The sequence below is a fragment of the Phasianus colchicus genome, chromosome 1, assembly GCF_987193195.1.
Source record: "Phasianus colchicus chromosome 1, bPhaCol1.hap1.1, whole genome shotgun sequence".
Lineage (NCBI taxonomy): Eukaryota > Metazoa > Chordata > Aves > Galliformes > Phasianidae > Phasianus > Phasianus colchicus.
This window is the reverse complement of record NC_143436.1, coordinates 191,133,584-191,160,126: the sequence shown is the minus strand read 5'-3', so window position 1 is coordinate 191,160,126 and position 26,543 is coordinate 191,133,584. Positions and strand designations below refer to the sequence as shown.

Sequence of the window (26,543 nt, the reverse complement as noted above, 5' to 3'; positions counted from 1 at the left end):
GGATGTACCTTGAAGCGTGGTTTGAAGGACAACAGGGACTTCAGCTGTTGTCTTGTGCCTATAAGGGAAGTTAATTCTGCAGTTTGGAGCTCTACATGAGATGAACCTCAGATTTTAACAGCTATTTATGTACTCAATCACAACTAGGCACTAATGGGTGTTATTAGATGCCCTGTTTTTTAATTTTAATTCCAAGCTTGCCCAGCCTACAAGTGAAAATCCCACAAGGTACCTGGCTGCGTCTATCTATCTTTAAAATCTGGGCCTTGGTAGGCTATTGCTACAGCATTACCATCTCAGGAGAGAGGCAGCCTCAGAAGTCTCTTCTATAGTTATTTGGTCAAGTACACGTAGAGGTAAAAGTTTTATTTTTATTAAGGGTCTGCCATATAACAAGACATGTCCCAAGAGTAATAAAGACTAAATTAAACAAATATCACATATTGCTCTGTAAACATCATCTCCCAGCCATACAGTGTGTCCTACATGCATCCCATTCCCATGTTTAGTACCCATTACCTATTTTCTCTGCTCTGTAAAGCCAGTGCAGAGTTACAGGGAACACTGGCCATGAAAGAACAAATGCCACTCTCAGAAGAGCTGTGTTATCTTCTTCATGACATTTGTTGTAGGATGGTGGATCCAACTATGATGTCCCACATTCTAGTCCTTCAGTTCCTGCAGTGTAAGTGGGAGATTTGTCTGTGCCCAAGAAAAGCTCTATTTTCATTCTCAAATTCCAGCTCTTTACCAACAATTCCACAGGCATCCATGAGAAGTCCTCAAGGAAGGGTCTTGTCTAGATGCATAGAGAGCAGAGAGACCAAAATCCTGACTTTTCTCTCTTGATATTTTTAGACAGAAAAGCCAGTGTTATCCTAATGGCTTAGTGATTTGGGGTGCCTTCTGTTTTAGGATTTCCAACTTGAAATACCCCAGGGCTTGGCTTTTAAAAACAGCTGAACTCTTTTGGCTACAATGGATGCTCTGTACTGTCAAATCTCATCATACCTATGGATGTTCTGCTCCTACAAAATCAGAGAGAAAGTCTTCCCGCTCATGCACTCTAACATCACGGGCTGTTTCTGCACAAGGTTAGCCCATACCTGTAAATCTGAAGTGATGATGTTTAATTGCCTAGCTCAAAAGAGTTATGCAAAGATCAATTAGCTAATGTCTGTAATGTGCTCTGCACATATCCGGTGCAACACTGGCATAGCACTGCCCTTCCTCGCCATGCTCAGTAGGAGCACTGTTGCTTTAAAAAGGGAGCATGTCCAAGCTCTCCTCCTCCACTGGATCTAAGATGGATGCTCCTGCTGCAGCACAGCCTGTGAGCAGACTTTGCCCAGCCTGCTTTTTTTGTTTTTCCTGGAAGCTTGCTCCAGACAAATCAGCTGCAGTGCAGACTGAGCCGAAGCAGGAGGGCAGCTCTCCTCAGGTAAGCTACCACTAAGCTGCTCACTCACACACCTGGATGGGGCAGAACCAATGATGCTGCCATCCTTAGAATTATGGTCCTCTCCGTCCGTGCTTCTAGCTGAATCACAACAGCTCTCAGCCTGGCAAGAGTCAAATGGCCCCAGGCTTCTTCTCCCTTTATCTTCTCTCCTGGCTGAGTGATGTTTGTTTAGCTATGAGGAGGACAGGGAGACTCCTGTCCCCACACCCTACACTGATCTCATGCACATTGCTTTGCATTAGCATCACTTCGCGGAGGTATTTCCAAGAGACACGGGTCTGCCTGTGGCCTGGTGGTCCTGAGGCTGTGCTGGGGCCTGGTGGCAGGCCTTAAGCCCATGGCAAGGAGGTGGTCTTCAGTCACCAGAAGAGTTCAGGAAGGTTCTGTGGGCTGTCATGGGCCAACCACCACCAGGAACACTTTAAGCTGCATTGGCTCCTTTCCCTTAGAAATGCATTGGTTTCCCATTAAGCATTAAAAAGTCATCTTAGAAGTGTCAATCAGGTTCTCCAACAGCTCTCCAGAGTATAGATTTATTTCATTTCATTATTCCCATGGATGCCTTGGAGGAGACGCTCCCTCTGGGTAACAGTCATTTTAGATTATTCCTTTCCTCTGGGTGGTGGAGCACGGGAGGTAGATATTACTGCCTGACGCACAGCTGGAGGCAATGCCCTTTCCCTTAGCAGCCTCAATTTACAGGAGTGTTTCACCTGGGTCAATAGTAACTGGCCCTGTTAGTACTCCCACAATCCTAGGGGATAGAATATGCCTGTGCAGTGTCAATAGGGTGGAAAATCCCTGCCTGGAGTTTTAATGCAATTTGAGAAATAGAAGAGTTTTGTAAAGGGCCAGTGATCAATCTGACTGTGAAGGAGCAAAACAGGATGGTTGCAGTCAGCCCTGTACACACTGCAGTGGAGGACTGAGCTGGTTGTGAGCTTTGGGGGAGTGTCTGTGCTGTAAGCGCCAAGCTGAGAAGCTCCTGTGTGTGAGGGGATTGATGGGATTCCCAAGCAACTTGGGATTAAAGTTTCTGCCCTTCCCTTCATCTGGTTTTTAGTGACCATCGAGGCTTTACCGTTTTTCTCGTAAAGTCACGACGGTGGGCATCTGTCTGTGGAGGCAGAGAGGAGCTTTGCTTTTAACTGCTGTGTTGAAAACACAAGAAAGAACACCCTCCCAGTTTTCAGCTTGTAACCGTTGCTTTTCCCCACCACAAAAAGAAATGATCAGGTTTCAGAGTTTCAGCTAAAACCAGTACAAAACCAGGACAGAGGAGAGGACATCTTTCTGAGGCATTTCTCTCCAATGGGACCTTCCTGTTTTTGGTGCCTCCGCTACCTGGCGTTGCTGTGTGGCTTGGAGTGAAAGGCAGCCTCTCTCCCAAAAGTAAAAGGTGACATTTGATGGCTTATCCTCATCCAGAGTGGTGGTTTCTCACATGTGGAATGGTTGCATTTAACAGAGGTCTCTGCTATACTTTTGTTGGAATATAGGCAGAAAATTTTCTGTAAAGTTTAGGTATGCCCACAATCATATCTCCTTTTATTTGCTTTCTGCTGATGTTGGAGTTAATGAATCATAGGGTTTAGGTTTTATCTTTTATTGTTTGTTTTTGCTTTCACTTTTTATATTTTGTTTCATGGAATAAGAATTTTGTAACTGAAAAGCCATTAAATGCTAAAAACTGTGGCACTTCCCAGAAATGAACTGGGAATTTTGTACTTGGGAAAATCTGGGGAACAGTTTCAAAGTAACAGGATCAGTTACAAAGTTCATGACTACTGGAAATTGCTGGAAAACATTCACTTTGAATGGGAGCTAGGAAGGCAGATACATCTGTCCATAGATAAATCATATTAAGAAAAAAAAAATCAAATGTGTAGGTAATCGGAGCTTCTTTCCAATGTTTTAGGCAAAGGAAATGTGCACAGAAGAAACAAAATTTGTATTCCTGCTTCTAGCACACATGGTGACAACCCAGGTTTACTCTGATGTGAAACCTGAGTCCAATTAGAACTCAGCTGAGGTGTCTCCACTCTTTTCCTTAGTAAAGGTTAAGCACAATAACATGGAGCCGAACATTATCAGACTTTACATTAAGTGGGATTTAGTTTCAGGCCAAGTCCATATATTTATTTATTTATCATGCCTGCCTGAAATTATCACTTTACTTGGTGATGTTTGGCAATCGAGATATCAGTTTCTTGGGAGAAAAAAAAAAAAAAAGTGAAATATTCATTTATCCGAAGTGCCAAAAAAGCCCGACCTTCTCTGTTTCTTGTGGATTGTGATACATCATCAGTTTTATTTTTACTTCTGCTTTCATCAAGTATTTTTCCTTTAGGCTTATCATTTCTCTCTAAATAGTAGGACCACATGACGCAGGAAATGAAGGCTGGTTTCCGGTGGTTCCTCCTGGAGCTGCCAGCAGCAGTCTGAGCTGCTCAGTGCTAGCAGTGGTAGTGTAGGCACTTTTATTCCATCAAAAGCAAATTATGGGAATTGTGTGTGGGAATTAAAGCCCTCTTGAAACTCTTCCAGGAAACGTTCATAGTAATAAATTTTTTTTAAATTTTTTTTTTGTATTTGTGTTTTTTTTGTTTTGTTTTGTTTTGTTTTGTTTTTTTTTGGTAATTCTGTCTCCAATCCAGCATTTCAGACATGACTCTTAAGCAAGATAGAGTTCTTATATTCCTTCAGCCAGATATAGTCTCTACTGAGTTCCCACCTATATGGGCCATCTATGAGCACCAACAGTTAAGTTCTGTGTGATCCAAAGTGAGTGAGATTTAAGCACTGTATGTAACTTATCTGTAACCAGACATGTGTCTTGAAAGTGAACTTTCCCCTTAAAACTCTTCTTGGAGATGTAGTGCTCTACAATTCAGATAGTCCAAATTCCAGGAAGAACTGCTTCCATATGCAATTCATGAAAGCCCATATACTGAGCTGAGCCCTTTGGAAGTTGCTGGAGGAATGGATCAAATAAAGTTCAATATAAATAAATGGCCTGAAAGCAATAGGATGAAACATTAGCGTGAAGTGATACGTGTAGGAAGGGTTATCCAATTGCACGAGTACCACATGCACATTGATTAGCAAGTAGGCAAAGAAGGATGGGGTGGGATAGAAATGAATTTCAAAACAAGTCTTTGAAGGCAGTGAGGCTATAGTAATGCTAATATAAAAATTAAAAAAAAAGAGATAAATTTTAGAGAAATATTGGAACTGAGAAATGGAAGGAATCATTCTGCTGGGCAGTGTCATGGATACGCACTTGGGAAGGGTAGAGAGTGTAGAAGAAACAACTGAAGATATGGATTTTATGAGCTATGGTGAAGAATTAAGTCGAGCAAATTGAGATAAACAATGCTCATCTTCAAATAAAGGTTGTTCTTATAATAGAAATTGAGTTCTATTAAGCTATAACATTTTGTAAAGGAAAAGAGGCAAGTGAGAGAAGATAGAGCACTGCTTTACAAAGTCATGAGTGACACTTGAGAAGATGAACAGGAACTCTTTGTTTCCTGCACTGTAACATGTTGGGACAGCTGATGCAAATATCAGGAGCTGGATTCAAGATAATCTAAGATAAATTGTCATAGAAGTGAAAAACCCGAGAAACTTCACACTGAAGGGTATTATGGAAATAGAAATGTATATGGAAAATTTCTGGAAGATTACTGCTGAGCATTTTATCTCCTGCTTGGGGGAGAGCCTTGTGTACACAACAGAAGGGTTGTGCTTGTAGAGCTGGTGACCGCGTGGAAGACCGTGGCAAGGTCATTAAACCTTTGTTTAATGCTCATAGTACGTGTTCATACACTACAATGACTTCAGCTTGTACTGACATAACTGACCTAGCTGGTGTAATCCTAGTAACAGTCTAGTCCTCATAATACAAAATTCAGTGCATGCTGACCCCTCTTCTGCCCCAACGTCCTGTGTAAATACCAAATCTATCCCTGTTGAGCTCAACCATGTGGTGGCTAAAAACTGACTCTTCTAAGCTCATTTGGATATATCCATATTACAGTAAATTAACTTGCAGAAATCTGGGGTTATACATAATTATATTAAGGAGAGGCACAAATATTCTGAATGAGCTTTGTGCAGGTTTCTACTTTGTGTCAAGAAGACCAGCTCTTTATTTCTGTTTGTCACAGAAAAATTTAGAAATTATAAAACAAGATATAAATAGAAATCTTCAGAAAAGCAGAACTGTTTGGTAGCTAATGAGGACTGGCGGTAATATCCTTGTTTTCTCCTTCAAGTTCATATTTAATCCAAGTAGTTTTTCACCCTCTCTCATTTTTCTTTTGAGAAAAGAAGTTACTTTTAAAAAATGTGGTTTTGTAAATGTTTTTATAGATAAAAATTAGTTTTTGGAAATATCTGTCTCTTTGAACATCTTAGTTTTTCATATTATTTCTTGTAAGGCAACTTAGATGTAATTAGCATTTCAGATAAAACAGCTAATGTTATATGTTACATCCTGAACATCTTCAGACAGTTTTCCAGTGGTTAAAAATGTGAAACTATGGTGGTAATGTGACACTTTAAAATGTATAAACACTTATGAGCATGAGTAATTTTTGTTAGAGTATTCCCATTAACTTAAAAAACACTGTTTATATGACTGTGTACTTGGAGATATGGGCATTTAATTGGAAGGCATTATCTCCTTCAGGTGGAAAGATTGAGTCATATAATGCTTTCCAAGTTGCCTACCACATCTGAATTCTTTATGCACAGGTATTTTTTCGGTGCATCCTCACTGTGCTCTGCCCATCTGCCTCCATAGTAGGATCTCATGATTCTCCAGGATAATTTTCTATGAGTTGTCTACTTCCTTACCAGCTCTACATGATGACATTAGCTTTGCTGTAGAGAAAGGGCAGGAACCAAGTTATCTCTGCCTACATACAGAGATTATGGAAGGACAAACGAGCAGCTATGAAGCATTATGTGTGACACAGGAATAGTGCTGGTGGGGGTGGAAGAGATGGGTCCCAGCAACAGCAATTGTATCACACAAAAGTAGCTAGCAAACCAGTCTTTTTGCTTCTCTTCCCTTGGTTCTCCCCAGTCCAGAGGCCTTACTCATCTCCTTCTTACTGCAGAACCGATCCAGAGTCCTTGAGTCTCTGTACACACAAAACCAAACCCAACCTTCCCCTTTCTAGCAGTTGGAGGTGCAATTCAGTTTCATAAACACGGTCTCATTTAGCGTGGCTTCAAGCACAGCTTTGAATGAGCTACGGGCCTTCCAATAATCTTAGCTGGTTTTGAGGTGATATCCTGTGTCTGTGTGGTATTTCATGAATGGATTTCAAAGCTAGCTGTTCCAAAGGTGGATGAATTTTCAGGCAAACTAAGATTGTGCTTCTGAGAGTCATGAGCAGGTAATTACTAGTGAAATACACAGATCATCTTCAGTACATCCCCCAGAATGAACACAAGCATAGTTCAGGTCTTTGAAATGCCCTGAGTCCTGCAAATAACAGGGCATCTGTGAAAGTTTGGTTTAGACTAGAGTGGATTTGGAACTCTTTTATTCTTAAGGAACAGGGTTGTGTGCAGTCATTTCTATTTTGATGGGGGATCTTTCAAGTCTGTTGTATATTTATGTCCTCTGATACCTTTTGTACGTGCTGCCTGTGTTGTAAAGTTTTTTTTTTTTTTTTTTTTCTTTCATCTAATATGATTCTTTGAGAAGACAACTCTGACAACTCTTTAATCATTGTCAGAGGCAGATTTATTTTTCAGGAGCCCTGATTAGCATACAGGGAATTCAGAGAAGAGCAACAGAGAAGGTGATTTTGAATTTTAACAGAAGATTAGAAGAAAATTTTAATGCATATAGCTTGGCCAAAGGCCTATTAATCGTATTAATATTCTGATATCTAATGGGTGTGGTGAGTGTTTAGAGAAAATTTTCATGGTAGAATATTGGAGTGAAATGTTAAGTAGTAAAAATATGTAAGGAGAAATGCAGATATCTACACTGTAATGTCAAACTTAAGCTATTTTCTCAAAAGAAGAAGCTGGGTACTGAAAAGAAAACAAAAAGAAAATTACACATACAATCAGTGTGCATGTAATAGTCAAGGCTGAATATCTAGAAATTCTTTCTGACTCTCAAGATCTTAATAATTATTTTAATTTATATAAATCTTAATTCTCATTGAAAGTCAGGGCTCAGGAGCGCCGTTTGAGCTAACTGGTGCAGGAGGAGGTCTGTATGCATCAGGTGGTGATGTCATATTACCGTCATGAAGACATGACTGTAAGACAACTGCATCATTGTAGGTTTTTTGCACAATGTGGTGCACTGTGGAAGGCAAATGCCACTGAGGAACTTGGAAATGAGTGAAGGCAATAGTCAGCGAGACTGGTAGAACAGCAGAGATGTTACCAGGTGAATGGATTGGTAGGGATGATAAGTGGGGCAACAGTTTGTGTTCTTCCCCAAATGCAGCAGATCTGTGGACCCTCTTTTTTTTTTTTTTTTTTATATGACAATACCAACAATGTATATTCCTCTGCAAATCCTGCCAGAGAGGGAAAAAATACAGACAAAGCTTTTCTAAGAAATCTTGCTCCTGCAGTATGACTAGGGTTTAAATGACTTTACTGGCAATGAGCAATTTATATCTGCATCTGTGATGAGTGCCGTTGGTAGAAAAGATAGAAGTGGATCTCTGAGCAAATGCTTTCTTATAGCAGCTTTCTATATGTGGTTGTCACATAATTGAAATGAATGTCTTGGCCAATTGTGATATGAGTTATTATCTCAATCTGTCATTTCAATGAATGAATTTCAATGAATCTTCCTTTTCTGATCTTTTCCCAAATGACTGTACATCAGGTAACTGTTTTTCACTTGAAAGCAACAAATAGTTTAAGTGTGAGGAGATCTATTTCATGCCTTGCGCAATAGTCAGGTGGCTGATGTTTGATGCATTTAACACTAGAAACAAAATCACAGGTGAAAGCTGTTCTGGTTGAAAGTCTGCAATAGCATCCCTGAAGATCAGGGACTGGGGAAGAGATGGGAGTTTTAATAAACAGGTACATCCTCCCTTTTGAGAGAAGGAGCCAGCTGAACACAGACCTGAAAGATGAGAGAGGCTAACTGGCTGTTTTCCTTCCCTTCTTGGAGATCCGAACTAGAAATTAAATGCAGGTGATTTTAATTAGCCCCTATGAACATTAATCACAAATTGTGTTTGCGTGATTGTGGGTCCAGTTTTAAACCAGGACATCATGTTTAAAACATCGAAAAGTGCAGATGTAATCTATTCTTATATTAGAAATGCTAATGAATACGACAGATCGAGAGCGTTACTGATCACTTAAAGGTCTAAGATGGGTGGATATTAGAATGGCTAAGACAGTTAAATAACACAGTTTTCTGGCATTTTGTAGTAGTGTCTATCAAAAATATTCTCACGCCACCCTCATCCCAAATTAACGCTCCTAAGGCCAGTGATGTAGCATGCTCACACCTTAAGGTAGCACTGTGATTCATGTTATAAAGCTGGTGGCTGCTGGCTGTAACTATGGAATGTATTGTCATGGAAACTACACTTTTCTATATTTACACCAGTGCTGGTTATGCGAGAGACAGTACTTGAAAGAAAATCTGTATAATATATAGCTTAATAACAAGACAGGCAAGCTAGGAATAAACAGATCAAAGATCCAGCTATGTTTCGGCTGCTGTTTGTCACCATAGTGCATTTCTAAACAGGCTCAGTCACTGTTTCAGGTGATTACTGACACAGCAAGTCAGAAAGGAGTGCTGCTGCGATGTCTCTTTGGACAAACAGGTCAGACAAACTTAGATTATTGATAGCCGATTGATTGGCATACGCACGGCCAACTCCCATGGCATAACAAAGCATTTTGCATTCATGTGCAGGCTGATGGATTAAAGCTACCACCTGAGTGAATTGAGGACACTGAATTGTAACAGCCTGTTATTTGAGAGACATAAATCTTCAGAACTGGAACTGGGTTGTAACTTTAAGTGCAGAGCAATCCTATCTGGTACTCTGAACGATCAACTGCTGTCATTTTACTGAGTGCAGGTTCAAATCCTAACTTTGAAAATACCAAGAGTGAGAAACAATAACCAGGAGATACTGTACCCAATTGAAATTTGGCTGCATACGCACACACACTCGAAAAGGAAGTTCTTGTACAGTGATAAAGTGTAGAATCAAAGCTGTTCAATAACACGTTGGTTTTTTTAAATGTTTCAGAACTCTGCAAAGGAGGGCAAGTTGTGTCAGATAAAGCCTTCTTAAAATATAAATACATACATGCAATGCACACAAACATACATCCACATTTATATCAATATAATAGCTTAATAGCAGAGCTCTTCTACATCAGCGTCTTCAGTCTCAGATCTGTTTAAGAATTCTGTAACATTGACTCTATCCTGTCTGAGGGAGCTGCATACAGACCTCCATTTGCCACTCTCTCCATTCTGTTGTATAACAAATTTTTTTGTTCGCGTTTATTACAGAAAATTGTCTCAATTGTGCCTGGAGAATGCACTCACAATTACCAGGGAGACAAGCTGCTCTCATTTCTTTCGAAAGAGTTTCTAATGTGATGGGCAGAGCTTAGTGAGGTGCAAAACGCAGGGTCATATCGCTGTGACACAACTGCTGGGTTTGCTTTGCCATCAGCTGTGAAATCTGTGAAGACATCGCTTTCCTTCCTTCATCACAGCCTTTGCATTTTGTATCTGTGTGTGCTGACCCTAGAAGTGGAGGGTATATTCATCCAACTTCTGATATAAATAATCCTCTTAAAAAGCACAGCTAGCAGTTTGCTCATCCAAATGCTTTATTATGCATTTTCAGCTGGTGTTGCTTTAACTGAAGAAACAGCGGCAGCTGTAACCGAATCCAAAGCAGCCTTATGCTCCCAAACTTCTTTAATTATCGCATTTCTGGAACAGAGAAAGCCATTTGCAGGTTATAGGATAACAGCTCTAGCTGGAGTGTCAGCGGTTACATTGCCTCAAAAGCAGAGCTTAGAGAGGGTTGCATTTTGAGCTTCACGCTGGTGCATTTTCCGTGTAACTTCATATCTTTATTCCGTGTCTCCTGCAATCCTTCAACCTGTCTATTTGTAAATTTGTGCCTGGAGAAAGCTCCCATGTGGCAAGCCAGGATTGGATAAATGTTACTTGCATTTCCCTGATTGCAAACTCCCAGCATCTGGGATTTTCAGCTTTGAGTACAGTTTGTTTCATGCTGAGATTCATCTTTTTGGGGAAAGCAAAGGTCATCGCTTCTCCGGAGTTGCGACTGATTTGATTCTTTTTCTCGGGGAGGCGCTGGGAAGGGAATCCTTGCTGGAATGCATATTGATAAAGGCTGAGGATTCTGGCTTCTTAGATAAGTAATTTTTTCTCTCTTCTCTCCCTACAATGACTATGTATTGCAGCAACTCACTGGCTTTTTACCAAATCAGGAGCTGCAGTATTTTTCTTCCGATGGAATAATTTCAGCCCACTTCAGCTAGCATGACAATCTTATGTGATTGTTATGAGTAGGCGTTTACATCCTTTTACATGCTAATACTGCCACACCTGCTAGTCCCCCTCATTTCCATTTCTCTCTTCTTCTTCCCCCCCCCCCCCCTTTTTTTTTTCTTTTTTTTTTTTTTTCAATGTAAAAACTAATTTCCCAGAGGAAGGGAAATCCTGAGATTCGCGATCAATGCTGCATCGTTGATTCATCAACAAAGAAGGGGATGGCTGAATGGGACACAGGTAGAGAATCAAGCAGGCTGCTTCTGACCAGCAAGAGAAAAGCTAGCTGTTGAGCAGCATATGTTGCCACTCCATGTGCTGTATTAGCTACTTGTTTTTAGCCTTCAGAAGGCTGCCACTACTGCAGCACTAAAGGAATGTGCCCTATTGTTAGAAATCCTGACTGCTTTACACCAATGATTTGCCACTGCAAAGTTGCATGCACCAACAACACTTTGTCGTTGATGTTTGGATGCAAGGTAGGATGTGGTTAATGTATTTAAATGCATGCTGTAACTCCTTTGAATATCTGTGCTGTTTAATTTCATGTCTGACTTGAGATTTCAGTGCAAATTGCGATACGTTGCTATAAATTAGGGCTTACAGCCGATATGTTTTAAATGTTAAGAAGAAAATCAGCAGGAGTAAAGGTTTCTTATTCCCCAGGATTGTACGAGTATAGATTTACATGGGAGAATCGAACGGATTATGAAGCATTTGTTTTAGACTCGACTGCATACTTAGCTAACAGTGCTAAGATTACTGAGCCACCACGCTGCCGTTTGCCCGGCTTTATTGATTTGGATGTGTATACCGTTATTACACAAACCAGCAAGAATGAATATGGGTTTTTTTTTCCATTTCTATTGCTGACATGGCTTTTAATCGTAACAGCAGTACTAAAGTATGCAGCCCGGCACTTCTCTGTAAGAAATGAATAAAGTAAGCTCCTTGAACCCATTTTTAAGTCTATGGGAATATCTTTAAGGAGTGTTTTCTTTTAAGGACCGGACAATCATTTAATTTCTCTTTTAAATGTAAATCAAAAGGTGGCGCAGTCAGACAGAGAAGTTTCATTTTGGGCTGTGTAATGCAATCCCACCCCAAATGTTTGAATAAAGGTGTTGGATTAGGCTGTATTTCTGCCTGTATATCCATCCTGATTCGACATTAGGATGTAGCAAATGTTGTTTGTGGTTTTACTGTAATGATTCAAAAGTGATGGCGTGTTTTAAAAAGTTCTTGTCTTTGGGTAAACAAGTTTGGTTCTTGGATCGCTGGGTCAGCCACAATAATTGTATGAGGGGTTTACACTGTTTTCCCCATTCCTTTTCCTTGCTATCGTTATAAAAAATTAAGTAAATAAATGTTCCCATATGTTTAAAATACAGTAAGAAAACATTATTAACACTACCTTTTTATGTAAATACTAATATTAAAGTCTTCTTAATGTGTAAGATTTTAATCCTCAAAGATTAAAATCCTCACAGAATCAAATTTTAGTTGTACAGTCCACAAACCAGGGCACACAGTGTAATATTTTGAGTTCTTATATGATGGAGTAGCCTGAATAAGATGAAGTACTTTTAGGGAATAGGATATAGATCACCTAATGATCCCTAAACTTAATTCAGGTAGAAGATAATGATCTACTGGATCCTGTAATACCCTTAAACACAAATGAGATGACAGTCAAACATCTACAGTCTAGTTGTCTACCTTCTTTCCCTAAACTACAACCTGCCTATGTCTCCCATTACTTGAGACTTTCCTGTACCAAAGTTTCTTGCTTCTTCACTCACATCTTAAATAGCTAAAAATACAGTCTTTTACTGAAAGGGTTATAATTTAATCGCTGTGTCATGATGCCACTAGTGATATAAATAGCATCAAGAGTTTAATGGTTTAAAAGCTTTTTTAATGTGCAGTTTATTGACAAGAACAATTCGTGTTTATTTGCAATTTTTAACTTAAAAACATAACTCCCCCTTATTTTCAAGTATCAAATTCTAATTAATGAAGGTGAATTGTTAGTCAGGGGAAATGAAATGCAAGCCACCCTTTTACAAAGGTAGGCCAGTGACCTAGAGACTGGTATCCAATTTGTATTCCTGCCTGTAAGCATGATTTTCAAAGGATGTTCTTTGATGCACTTAAGTTCTTTCATGATTTTCAGATCCTGTTAGGAATAAGCAAGAGAATAAAAATATTAAATTTCAAACTTCTTTTCCCACCCTTTCTCTGGAGCTTCAGGCTCATTAAGTTAGTCACAGCCAATGTTTTATCTTCTTGTGATGGTGTACAAACTGCTTCTCAGAGGAAAAGGGGTTGTGCGAGATAGTGATCATTTTGAGAAAGATGAGAAGGAGCATCAGTGAGTTGAGTTGTCCTGGGATGGCTCAGCATATGCCATATTTGTCCTCTTTGATACCAGCAGCAAGTATACGTGAGATCTATATGCATCCCAGTCCATCCCCTGCCTCACTTCTAAAATCCCCATCTCATTCTTTTGTATGCTCCAGACCCTATCTATATATATACCTTTATGCTTTGGATTCATAGGATTATATTTCTCAAATTATAGATACAGATCCAATTTCTGCAAGCAAAACAAGTTTGGAAAGAAAGAAGGATGTGTCTTGCAAGAAATATTTCAGTTTTATGTCATGAAATCATGGATCTAAGCATGCTCATAATATTGTACCTTCTGCTATCACATCGTTCTTGAACTTGGGAAGAAGCATATACAGGAATAACACTTGTGTTCTGTGTGGAAGAAGAGAAAATAGGTCCTCAGAGTAGGATAGTTTTAAAATATAGATGGTAGAACAGAAAACAAAGGAATTCATGTTTCAGGCAAATATCTCCAAGTGATAAAATAACCAGGTCAGGCTGTTAACCAGCTCCTTTCTGAAGGACAGTGCAAGTTATACTGATGAACTGTTGCTCATAATCCTGACTTACAGATTTCAGTTCTAATTTTATGCCAAATACAATCTTCTTCTCCTATGGGCACAGACATTAGTGAGAGAAATGCACTACATCAGAACCATCACAACCATTTATATCTGTCCCCAATGCAATAATTTTTTACAGTCTGCTCACTCCTAACAGGTGGTGCCAGAGAGTTAAATTGAGGGGGCAGGGAGAAAGTGTGCATGTCTTACTACACCATATGCTGCAAAGAAGGCAGTAGAGGAATCTAAACTGTGTCTGTGGGAAGCTTTTCCTTTTTTGGCTTGATTCCGTGTACTCTGACCATTGACTTCATCCTGGGCCTTTACTTCCATTGGTGCCTAGTTTCATGATCCTTGATCTTCAAGTTGCTAAGAATTCAGAGGAGTTTAATCTGAAAGGAAGGGTAGTAGCTATCAGCAGTGTCACTATTGCACTCTCCTTTAACATAGTTAAGCACTTCTCCCATTTCTGGTTGGGAAATACCAATGCTTCCGTCACAGGACTACAGAGATGTGGCAGAGAGGAGATAAGCAGGTTTGAAAATGTGGCCCTTAGGTGCCGGCATGTGTTTTGCAAAATTATTTTGTTCATGATCTAGAAGGGTTGGGACATGAAAGTATGTACATCACCTGAATCCCAGTGCTGTTCCACAGCTACTGGACTGCTCTATGCCTGTGGATTAAAGGAAGGTTCAAGTGTAAAAAAAATAAAATAAAATAAATCACCATTCTCAGGTCTACATTCAGAGTTGTGCTAAGTTGTATCTCAGGCTCTCAGTGAGATTTAAATGCACAGTTAAATGTCTGTATATGCTTACTCACTTTGCTGAACTGAGGCCTCATTGTTAATTCAGTATTGCTGAAGAATTATCTCCTGAGTCTTAATATCCTGTTCATTTTGCTCTTATTAGGAGTGCCAGAAAGATATTTCAGATTGATCAAGATGTTTCTTAAACTGCACTTCAGTCATAACTCTGACACTTGCATGGAAGTGTTTTTTCTATCTTAGCTCCTTTATCTCTGTGTATGGATAACACTTATTGAAAAGATTCCTTTGTCAGATCTGACCTCACTGTTTGTTAACTTTGAGATATTTTGATAAATTCCCCTTTCCTTATGTCTAGGTTTATTTTTCCATCCAAGCATAATATGAAAGTTTAAAACAGGTGACAAAGTAAAACTTCCTCTCTTCCCTGCCTTCTTCCTTTCCTCCTGGTACATCTATAGCAACCTGCTATCTGGCTTAATAGCTGATTTTTTTTTATTATTATTTTTTTATTTTTTCCCAAATCTTTTTCTATTTTAGCTGAAACAGCCAAATAATTATCTATTGCACTATCCAAGTGGAAGTCAAGCCTCTTGTTTCTTCAGCTGCTAAAACTTGCATGTTTTGCAAAGCTGTTGCTCAATAGAAAGTTTTATTAACATAGATAAGAGTTATTACTGAATGTCTGGGCTGTCACATTTAGCTTACTATTAGTGCTGTGATCAAACTACTAGAAACTTGTTAACTTTCTTTACTTGCATTGGTGACTCTTGCACAAGCTCTGATCTGTCACAGTCTCTACTTTTTCACAGTCTAGATCTGGTTATTGAAAGAAGCAATTTATTTAAAGAAACAGTCATTTGAGATGACAAGAAAATATTTTTCTGATTAGGAGTGATAAGCAGTAGACCATGCTCAAAGATTTGCATGCTATAGGCACTTGATGCATCTCTGTGCATTTTGGGACTCTTGCAGGTGGTTTCTGGATATGTGTAGATTAACATTTTCACTTAAATTATAAATGAGCTTTTGAAGTAAATCTCCCAGTCCTACACATGTATCTTGTTTTGTTTTCTGTTACAGAGAAAGCTTGGAGTGTACAAATGGGATTGCTTTCTGATGATGCTAAGCAGAAAAATGCAGTCCAGGAGTGCAACAAGTACTATGCAAAATCTTTTGGGTTTTTGGTTTATAAAAACATATTAGAAATATTTCAAAAGAAAATTCACCCCAAAATGTGTAATATGGCTGCTTAATCCTTCCAGTCAGCTCCTCATTCTTTGACCTCTTGCCTGCTGCTTGCTGATGTGGACATAACATCTGACTCCACTCTTATTTCTAGACTTATTTTTGTTCGGATTTTTGGGGTCCAGAAATGAATGTACAGGAAAATGCAGTGTATTTATAGTTATACTGACTGCTGTGATCCATCTATAGAGACTGATATATTGTGTAGGGCTCTAGAACTCTCTGAAAGAGTTTACTGCCTATTCACAGACAATCAGCCGAGTAAGTCAGCTGGAACATTGCTGCCACTTGCTATGCATAACATTTGACAGTGGCACTGAGAAACCTACTTTCACCTATTCTTGTTAGGCCACAGCAGTGTTAAAATACAAGTGCTCAGCAACTGGAGTTACAGAAGAGATGCAGGATTGCCACTGGCAAGAGGCTTTGAGTAAGATCAGTTGTGTCACAGAGCTTTGTGCATTAGTGCACAGAGCTCAAGGCAGGGAGAGTATTCCTCCTGCATAGCATCAATGCAAACTAGACATGGGGTAAGCCCAAGCAATGTCTGATGGCTGCAACTTTTTTTCATTCTCTCCTTCAATTAGGCATTGCATAATATCCTTCACTTTAACACTCTTACCTCAGGAATAGGAACAAGCCCTCCTCAGGTGTCCCTATCCATCAGCAGTGTGTGTGGGGAAAATATAAACTACATGTTGATTTGACAGCTCACCAGTCTGGCATCTTCTGAGACCAAAGTTGCATATTGCTTGGCCGTGCAAGGAAATTCTCACAGTATTAGGAATATAGTAGATTCTCCTCTTCCCAACTTATTCTGAATCACTGAGGAAAATTTCACTGGTGAAGTACTCTGGCAGAGAGTAGACTATGACTTCTTGTGTGCTTCTGAGTTTATCTTGAACTGTTTGGGTGCTGCAGAAGTCAATATCACAGGATACAACAATGACCAAAGACTAAGGAGAGGCAACAGGCAGCACCAGGAAAAGCGTGCCTGAGCAAGGAGTTGGACTTGATCCCCAGAGGTTCCTTCCAGCTCCTATGATTCTGTGGTTCTGTGATTCAGGTGGGAGAAACAGAGAAAAGACATGAATGAGGGCAAGACAGAGAGAGCACCTCAGGGTCTTAGGCAGAAAGCAGTGGGCTATGATTAAGGCAAAGGTATTGGAGGCATAAGCAGAAAAGAAAAAAAAAAAAAAAACATACCAATGCAATATGGCAAGTTTGAAAAGGAGACAAAAAAGTAAAAAGTTAGATTCTGAATTCTCTGAAATGAAAATCCCATTTCCTCAGTCAAGTAGGAGATAACTCACAGGAAGGCAGACAAGTGTTGCTGTCAGAAGTTGGCACTGGCCAATGTCTGGGCAGTCAGTGCTCAGGCATTTTCTAAACGCATCAGGATCAGATGTTATAAATATTTCTGCTTGTGTGAAAATACTGTGTCTCATCTTTTGCCACTGTCCTACCCACAAGCTGCCTATATGTTGTGGAAGACATAGGAGACTCATAGGAGATTCCCTGGTATACTACACCATAGGAAATGTGCAGATCCCAGGAATTAAGAATACAACACAGAAAGTTCTGTGTTTTTAATGAATGTTTGTCGTTTGAAAAGTTTATAAACTGAAAGAATCTGCTGTTGCAAGCAGGATATTCGATATCTGTACCATTGAAACCATTGGAATTTTTTCATATTTTGTTAAAACATCTGTTTCTGGCAGCTGTCAAAAGCTGGACATTGGTCTGGATGGCTCATGATGCTTTCTATGCATGCTTCTGCTAGTAGCAGAGCAATGACATCTAATTTTCATCACTCCGGGTTACTTAAAATTCACCTGCAGCTGAAGGGTGTGATGAATACCCTCTATATTGTAACTTTGAACATATAGCCATGCTGGGAAAAATTGATTTCTTTTTTAAGCTCTTAATATAGCAGAGTTGATTGTCATGATTACACAAGCACTGAAGCACTGCATAACTGAAGCACTAAATATGACAATAAAGTACACCTATGGAAAAAGTAGAGCAGGAGGCATGGAGCTAAAGGTTATTTAGGTCCCCAGGAAGGAGAAGTTTAGAGTGTACTCAGACATTCAATTTTTAATCTTTTTTTTGCTGAAAGCTAAACTTACTGGTTACATAAAATGAGATTATTTTAAAATATAAATATATAAATACTGGAATAATTTGATAAACAGTAATGTAAGCTGTTTGATTTTACAAATTAGTTATTGATTGAGAGAATGTTAAACATAGATGTTCATCTTACCTGTAACAGATGTCAAAGAAAAAGAATGGTGATAAAGAAGTTGTATAAATAAATTTAAGAAATAATAGCAATAAAACTGAAAACTGTCACTGAACAGTATTCTCCTGCTCTTTGAAAAGTAGCTTTTATGTTTCACATGTAGCTGTCTGAAATATTCTCATTATTAAAATGTAGGTATTTATCGTTTTCATCTTTCTGATTATATTTCATCTTTAAGCTTGTGATTAGTATTGGTGACCACTAGGAAGTGGATTTTTCAAGAGAGCCTTCTTGAGGCTTGTGTTGAATGCAATGGAAACCTGAATAGGAATTGAAATTTGTGATGGGACTTCCTGTGACTCCCTTTAAAAGTTTACTTTTGTAATCCCAGAAGATATTTCACAGAATTTAGTAAAGAATTTTGGGCTATTCTTTTGAGTCAGTTGGCTCTTGTGCAAAGAGAACCATTATAAATTCTGAGGATGGCCCTCCTCAAATCCCATCAACTTTTATTTGACCAGAAATCAGCCTTTCTAGTTTTGGTAAAGTGTCTGAATCTGTGTTAAACTGAAACTTTTGTTTTTCAATTTTCCTTCAAACTGATGTTGCTGAAACCTTGATTCTGAGACTCCTGACACATTATTTTAGGGAGATTTCCTTTAGGAAATGCTCACAGCTGTTTAATGTAATTAAGATAGAATACGCCAAATATGAATTTTCAGAAATATGTAAGCTGATGTCAGCACTGAAGTTCACTGATGAATCACCTGGAGGCTCCGTATCTGTGGTAAGCGTGATAGAGTGTGAGTCAATAGATAGCTGCCTGCAGAAGACATTGTTGACACATATAAGGTCACTTGCTTTGCAAGATGTGCTCTCATCTCCTATGGAAATAGACTTGTAACTAAAGTACCTGGGTCAGCAGCAAGATTTGTAGGAATATGCCTATATTGCTAAGTAAAAGAGGGAATAGATAGTTGTAGTCCTTGGCAGTGTTTTGGGATTCTACCATGCTTTTTGAATCATAGAATCATAGATTCATTAGAATTGGAAAAGACCACTAACATCATCTGGTCCAACCATCAACTCAATGGGATGAGGTTTAATAAGACCAAATGCCGGGTCCTACACTTTGGCCACAGCAACCCCAAGCAACGCTACAGGCTTGGGGTGGAATGGCTTGAAGACTGTGTAGAGGAAATGGACCTGGGGGTGTTGGTTGACGCTCGGCTAAACATGAGCCAACAGTGTGCCTGGGTGGCCAAGAAGGCCAATGGCATCCTGGCTTGTATCAGAAGTAGTGTGACCAGCAGGAGTAGGGAAGTAATTGTTCCCCTGTACTCAGCTCTGGTGAGGCCGCACCTTGAGTATTGTGTCCAGTTCTGGGCCCCTCACTGCAAGAAAGACATTGAGGCCCTGGAGCGTGTTCAAAGAAGGGCAACAAAGCTGGTGAGGGGTCTGGAGCACAGCCTTATGAGGAGCGGCTGAGGGAGCTGGGATTGTTCAGTCTGGAGAAGAGGAGGCTCAGGGGAGACCTTATTGCTCTCTATAACTACCTGAAGGGAGGTTGTAGCAAGCTGGGGGTCGGCCTCTTCTCTCGTGTAACTGGTGATAGGACTAGAGGGAATGGTTTCAAGCTTCGCCAGGGAAGATTCAGGCTGGATATTAGGAAATACTACTTCTCTGAAAGGGTGGTCAGGCACTGGAATGGGCTGCCCAGGGAGGTGGTGGAGTCACCGACCCTGGAGGTGTTCAAAGAACGTTTGGATGTTGTGTTGAGGGATATGGTTTAATGAGAACCATTGGTGACAGGTGGATGGTTGGACTGGATGATCTTATAGGTCTTTTCCAACCTTAGTGATTCTGTGATTCTGTGATTCATCACCTCCATGTCCACTAAACCATGTCTCTCATCCCAACCTATTCTTCTTGTCTTTATATGATATTTGAAAGCCTGCAACACATCTCTTCAGTTTTCTTTAATGAAATTGCCATGTGGACTTGAGTCTCTCTGAACCACTTGGCCTGGAACCAAGAAGCAGGCAGGAAAGTTGGTGTATTCAGTGGATTAGATGTGGTGTAAAGGTCTCAGTCATAATTCCACAATGTGGAAAATCTAAATAAATAAGGCAGAGATCATAAAAGTTGTGGCAGGCTTGTTTTTTCTGGACCTAGCACCACACCAGTTAATGGTCCACCTGGAAGCAGCTAGTCCTTCACCTGTGTATATTGTTATAGCGCTCCAAGCCCAAATCTATGAGACCTGCCTTGGACTCAACAAAAGACAAAGGTCTGTGTTCGGCATACAGGGGTACTTCACCCTTGGAGAATTTCCACCAGCTTGGCTACATCCACACCAAGGAATTATAATTCTTTACTCAGAGGATGGTGAGTAACAGCAATAGGCTACCCAGGAAAGCTATGAATGCCCCATCCCTAGAGTTATTCAAGGCCAGGTTGGATGAGGCCCTGGACAACCTGGTCTAGTGGCTGGCCATCCTGCCCAGGGAATTGGATCTGGATAGTCCTTAAGGTTCCCTCAAACGCAAGCCATTCAATGATTCTATACTATAATCTGCACTGACACTTTATCAACTGTAGATCCTTCCAGTCAGGCAGAAGTTTGAATTCAGTGAATTAGGAAAATGCATAGCTATAGTTATTTAAATTAGTAATGCATGTTGTCTGCCTAGAATATAATTTTTAAAAACAACCTGTTAAAGTATGTTGAAGCTTAATGAACCTAGAATTTAGATTTGTTCTGAGAGGCTTTATCAGCTGGCAGTGGGATACCTTGAAATTCTTGAGGAGGGATACCCCAGTCTCTGTTAAACATAGTTCCATCACATCATAATCAGTCTTGTAAAACATTGAGAAAATAGTCACTGTCATAAAGGAATCTGTGGCCTCAATTTAGGCCACGGAGCTTGGAATTTCTATTTTCTATTTCTGATTCACCCAGGATTCCTGCTGTGGCTTGGGGCAAATTGCATCTCCTTCTAGAAAACTGAGTTGGTAATACCTACTTCAGAGGAGTACTGAGAATTAATAATTACTGCATGTATGCAGCACAATGAAATGAATGGTGTAAATACAATGCACCATGGGTTTTAAGGAACAACCTAAAGCCACAATGAGACAGAGATGGGGGAGGTCACTTGGAATGATGTACAAGAGAATCAAAGCATTTCTTCCTACTTTTTCTGATTCCAGCCTGTTTCCCACAGTATTTTATCTGTAACTTGAAGTATTATTGTTTATATTTTTATAAAGTTCTTCCTCCATTTCTGAGATTTCACTTCCAAATTTTTGCCTATAGCAAATTTTCATGGTTCAATTGCAAGCCCCAGGAGAAGTGGATTTGAAATGAAAGTGCCGATGGGCTCTAATCTCCATCCATTCAAGTGGCGTTACATGTGTAAAGTTGTTGGAGGAAAGAAGCACTTTTTGGAGCTCTGGTTCTTTGAGTTTTAATTTTGTGAAATTTGTTTAATAATAGCCATAGGATGATATGTGTGACAGAAATGAAGCAAAGAGATCATTTTAACCCTAAAGCAAGGAGGCAAATTAGTAACTGCTTTGCACATATTTCGTGTCTCTTGAAGAACCCTGGTAGGTTCATAGTTTGAAGGGGCATTCAGCTCAGTTTGGAGGTCCATATGAATATTTTAAGCTGTGAGTTAAGTATAGATCCAACAACTGACTATAAATTCAGGAAAAACGCTACAGTATTATGAAACCCAGAACACAGAAATCAGTAAAACTGACTGAAAGATTTTTCAGTACTGTTAGTAGCGCTATCGGAGCGCAACTTTTATGAGGAGCAGCTGAGAAAACTGGGGTTTTCTAATATGGAAAAGAGGATGCTCAGGGGAGATTTCATCACTCCCTACAATGCCCTGAAAGGATGTTGAAGAGTGGTTGGGATTGGCCTCTTCTTCCAGGTAGCAGAGACAGGACAAGAAGTTACTGCCTCATGATGCACCAGGGGACTTTCAGGCTGAATATTAGGAAAGATTACTTTGGAGGTGTCTGTGAGGCATTGGCACAGTCTGCCTAGAGCAGTGGTAGAGTCACCATTTCTGGAGGAGTTAAAGAAATGTAGAGATGTGGCAATGACGGAAATGGTTAGTGGGCATGGTGGGAATGGGCTAACAGTTGGACTAGATAATCTTAGAGGTCTTTTCAATCTTAATCATTCTACGTTGTTGCTTTTATGGTTCCTATAAAATAAATAAAATCTGTTCTGTTTCTACTAATTACATTCACTTGTCTGTGTTAGTGTTTGCACTTGGATTTCCAATCATTGGTTGAAGTAAGATTATAGATTAGCAGGATGGGAAATAAACACAGCATCATAAGAAAGCATACTACATTTTAGCACTGGCAAAATTAACTGATGATGAATACTTCAGTAGTTTGGAATATAAAATAACCAGGACAATATGTTTTCATAGGACGTAGTTTGGTGATACACTCTGAAATATGTATTCCCTCCCAGAACAATTAATAAAAGCTCAGGGGAGGAGGAGGATAGCAGAGGAGGGAGAAAAAAATGACCTAGAAAATACATTTGAGGATCTAATTTTGTGCGTCTATACGCACTAGAGACACCCTTGTTGCACCTTCTCTTTTAAAGCCCTGGTGTTTTGCACTCTTTAATATATGCACCAACCCCCACATGATTTGCAATCATGCTGCTCTTTAATTTTACTGCATTAAGGATATGTCTTTCCATTGTTTTCATGTTTGTAGCTTTAAAAGATGTTGGGATCCAGCAGAGAAAGAGGGAAGTATGATTTTGTGAGATGCCTTAAGATGACTGAAAGATCTGATTATGAAAAAGGAGCTTTTGTATTGAAAGTACCATTATTGTAAGATTACTGATCTTCACACTTGCTTCTTCAGATCAGGTTGGCACATTTTTGGTAGAAAGGATTGCTGTCTTCCTCACAGATCTGTGAGTTGAACCCTAAAGAGGAGTTGGCTTCCAGAAACAGTGTTAATTTGTCATCGTGCTCGAGAGTGGCACCTTTTCATACAGCACTAGCCAGTTTATTCCAGTGTGATGGAATAAAAATGTTGGAGATGCCAAGAAGCTGCTCTCAAACTAATCCACATTCTGTCTGCAAGCACCAGATATCTCTTGGCTATTTGTATTCACCAGGAGGGACAGTATAGGTCTTCAGGGGTTAATAAAGTTTCTGTTAGTAAATAAGAATTAGTTGTTCTATAGTCTGATGATATTTCTTCCATCATCTTCAGTTTATTCATAAAAAGAGCTCAGATAAGATAGGGTCAGCTCATGTTATGAGAATGTGTACAAAGTAATCACAGAATCATAGAAATGTTGATTGGAAAGGACCTCTATAAGTCACCTCATCCAATTTCACAGAAAGGAGGAGGAATTTAGCATGCAACCATACAGCTCACTTTGCAGTAGGAATGGTGTGGGTTTTAGCAGTTCTAAGTGAAATACTGCTTCAGTTGAAACAGAAGGAAATTCAGGAAGCATAATCCAGGGTTTAAAATAAGAGAAAGGAGGGTAAGTGTTCAGAGTGTTACTTTCTGTTCCTCTATTGATTCCACAGAAGATTTACTGAGAATCAATGTAACACCTTTTGATAAAACAGAGAGGAGCAAGGATTGTAGGGGCTGTGTTACTGGGGTTAGTTTTTTACCTTTTTTGGGTTAGTGAAATAGAAAGAAAAGCTCTGGCAGAGCTTGTGAGACTTTAACATTATCAACGAAAGTGCTTACATACCTATTACTTTTGAAGGAAATTAAGCATCTACTTTGGATTTGTCCTTGAAGTACTATGCTTCCTCCAGTGCTTCCCTTGTTCAGCTCTGCATCTTATTTCTTTTCTTTGTTTTTCTTTTCAAATACATATATTTGCTTTCTTTTCTGCTGCTGGATCTTACTTAGACTTCACAGTTAGATTCCAGGTCAGTGGATGTGGCTGGGAAGGAAAATAAAGTTTACAGAGAATTTCTGGAGTAAATGGTGGACAGGAATAGAAAAAAGCAGGCATACCCTCTCATGTGTACATGCATCCATATGAACAGGGCATTAAGTTCTACACTTACCTGCTACATTAGCAATACTCCCACTCTTAAATTCTCAAAATTTGGTGACTGTAGGCCCTGGATGAGATGGTGGGTGGGAGCAGAGGAATGTCTGTTTAAGGCTGTAAAGCTGCATTTGAAAGTGTCAGAAAAGTTTGTGTTAGCAGAAGTCTATTTTGCCTTATATAGAACGTGCAAGTTAACAAGTCACTGAGCTTTTTTGTGCAAGAGTGAGAAGTAAAACAGAACTTTGAATGGTACAATAAATAATAACACAATTTGTTGTCAAAAGCTCTAATAAGTAACATCCCACCAGTGTACTTAAACATCTCTTTCTTAAGATTTTATATCCTTGAATTAAGAGCTAGTAAAATTAAAATAACCTAAGAAAGGAAAAAGGGGCAGTTTTCACTTAGAATCTCCTAACAAATTTAATAGAAACATAGAATTTCCTGAGTTGGAAGGAGCCCCTAAGGATCAAGTCCAACTCCTTGCTGCACACAGGACCACTCAAAAAATCAGACATTGAGAGTGTCATCCTAAAACCCTTGAACTTTGGCAGCTTGGGGCCATGCCCACTGCCCTGAGGAGCCTGTTCCATGCACACCACCCTCTGCTGTGGAATCCAACCTGAACCTCCCATTGCAGCTTCATTGCATTCCCTTGGGTTCTGTAGCTCATCACTGAAGAATGAATGTCAGTGTTTGCCCCTCTACTCCACCTTGTGAGGAAGTCATAGGCTGCCACTCAGTCTCCTCTTCTCTGGGCTGAACCAGTCAAAGGACTTCAGTTGTTCCTCATACATCCTCCCCCTCTTCCCTTCACCATCTTTGCAACCCTGTTATTCTCCTGGCGAAAAATGGTGAAAAATATGTTGTAGTGATATGCCTCTATGTGTGTTATAAATTTGGTTAAACTGCTTAAACAGCTGATATCAAGACATTTGTTGTGATGCCTATTCTTTGGTGTATTGTAGATTCAGGATTTAGGATCAGGGCTTTTTATTGAAGTGCTTGTGTACAGATTTTCTTTAGACCTCAGTAAGAGCTGGTAGTTAAAGATCCATGACTTTTCTCACCAAAATGGCTACGTTGTTTGAAAATATATTCTTTCCATTTAAAAGAGTGCACGAATCCAGAATATTGTATTCCCATACTTTTCCTATTAACCTTAGATACACAAGACAAAATCTGCAGAATGCATCAAATAAGTATAAAATATGTGGAACGCTAAATTTGATCCATTAGTTTCTCATGGATTTGATTTGGATTTAGGGCCAACAAGTGTTGGCACAAAATTTACCAAGGGGGACTAAAGTAGTCATGTATTAGATTGCTTTTTTGAGTACAAAACGAAGCATGTGAAAGTGATGAATTAGAGTAAACACAGCATTTCTTTGGTGTTCTTTAGTTATTATATTGTTATTTTCTGTAAGTAAATAAAACTATTGATAATCTTTGTTCATTAACTACAAGCCAAAATTAATTTTCTTGGCATAATGAATATAGAATTGTTTTTGTGTTGGTTTGTTGTGTTTTTTTAAATTATTTTTTCCCATGTTAAAAAGACAAGTGTGTACTGGAAGGAATAAGGGAATAATGTAACCGTAGCATGAAATAAGAGAAGGAGCTGAAAACCAGAAAGAGCTGAGCAGTTTTTAACCTTGTCACTCTGCAACTTACATTTTCTCTGTATAAAGCTTTGAAAATGAAGTGAACTTCTCCACTTCATAATGATGTTCTTCAGCCTATAGTGTATACGCATAACAATTTTGTATATGACACATGCCAATGTAATGATGTGTAAAGTTTAAAGACACTATTCCTGAAAGAATAAGACTTTGTAGGCATATGCCATTCTTACAGGGTAGCAGATGAGATCCCAAAAGAAGGGCAAAGCTCTTTATTTATTCCTACTTTGATATAAATAAACAATAAATTCTACACACATGAGCAGAGAACCCTGAGACCTTGGCATCTTTGTGGTTGGAAGCAACTGGTCTTCTAGTGCAGGTTGCCTTCTTTAATTGTTCTTCGCTTCTTCTCTCCTCTTATATCTTCTCAGATGGGCATTGAAGAGGGAGCTCTCTTAGGCCACTTTTTCAATCCATGAGACCTTATCTGTTGAGACTTAGAATGAAGCCAAAAAGTAGCTTCCCCCCATCATTTATCAAGAGAGACTTTGATTTATTCAAAAACAAGATATCTGTAATGTTTTCAAACTCCTCAC

The 26,543-nt window shown here is 39.4% G+C and overlaps 1 protein-coding gene across 6 annotated transcripts in view; it reads left to right on the top strand.

Moving 5' to 3' along the window:
* DLG2 (discs large MAGUK scaffold protein 2) overlaps positions 1–26,543 on the top strand; it is a 1,008,740-nt gene that overhangs the window by 355,120 nt on the left and 627,077 nt on the right. The window contains exon 1 of one of the 6 annotated variants that reach the window (XM_090134100.1): positions 11,181–11,506. The exons of the other annotated variants lie outside the window; for them this stretch is intronic. Coding sequence (XP_089990226.1) covers positions 11,405–11,506 — 102 coding nt within the window. The 5' untranslated portion in view covers positions 11,181–11,404. Of the gene's footprint in view, positions 1–11,180; positions 11,507–26,543 lie in introns of those variants that run through there. 6 annotated transcript variants of the gene reach the window in all.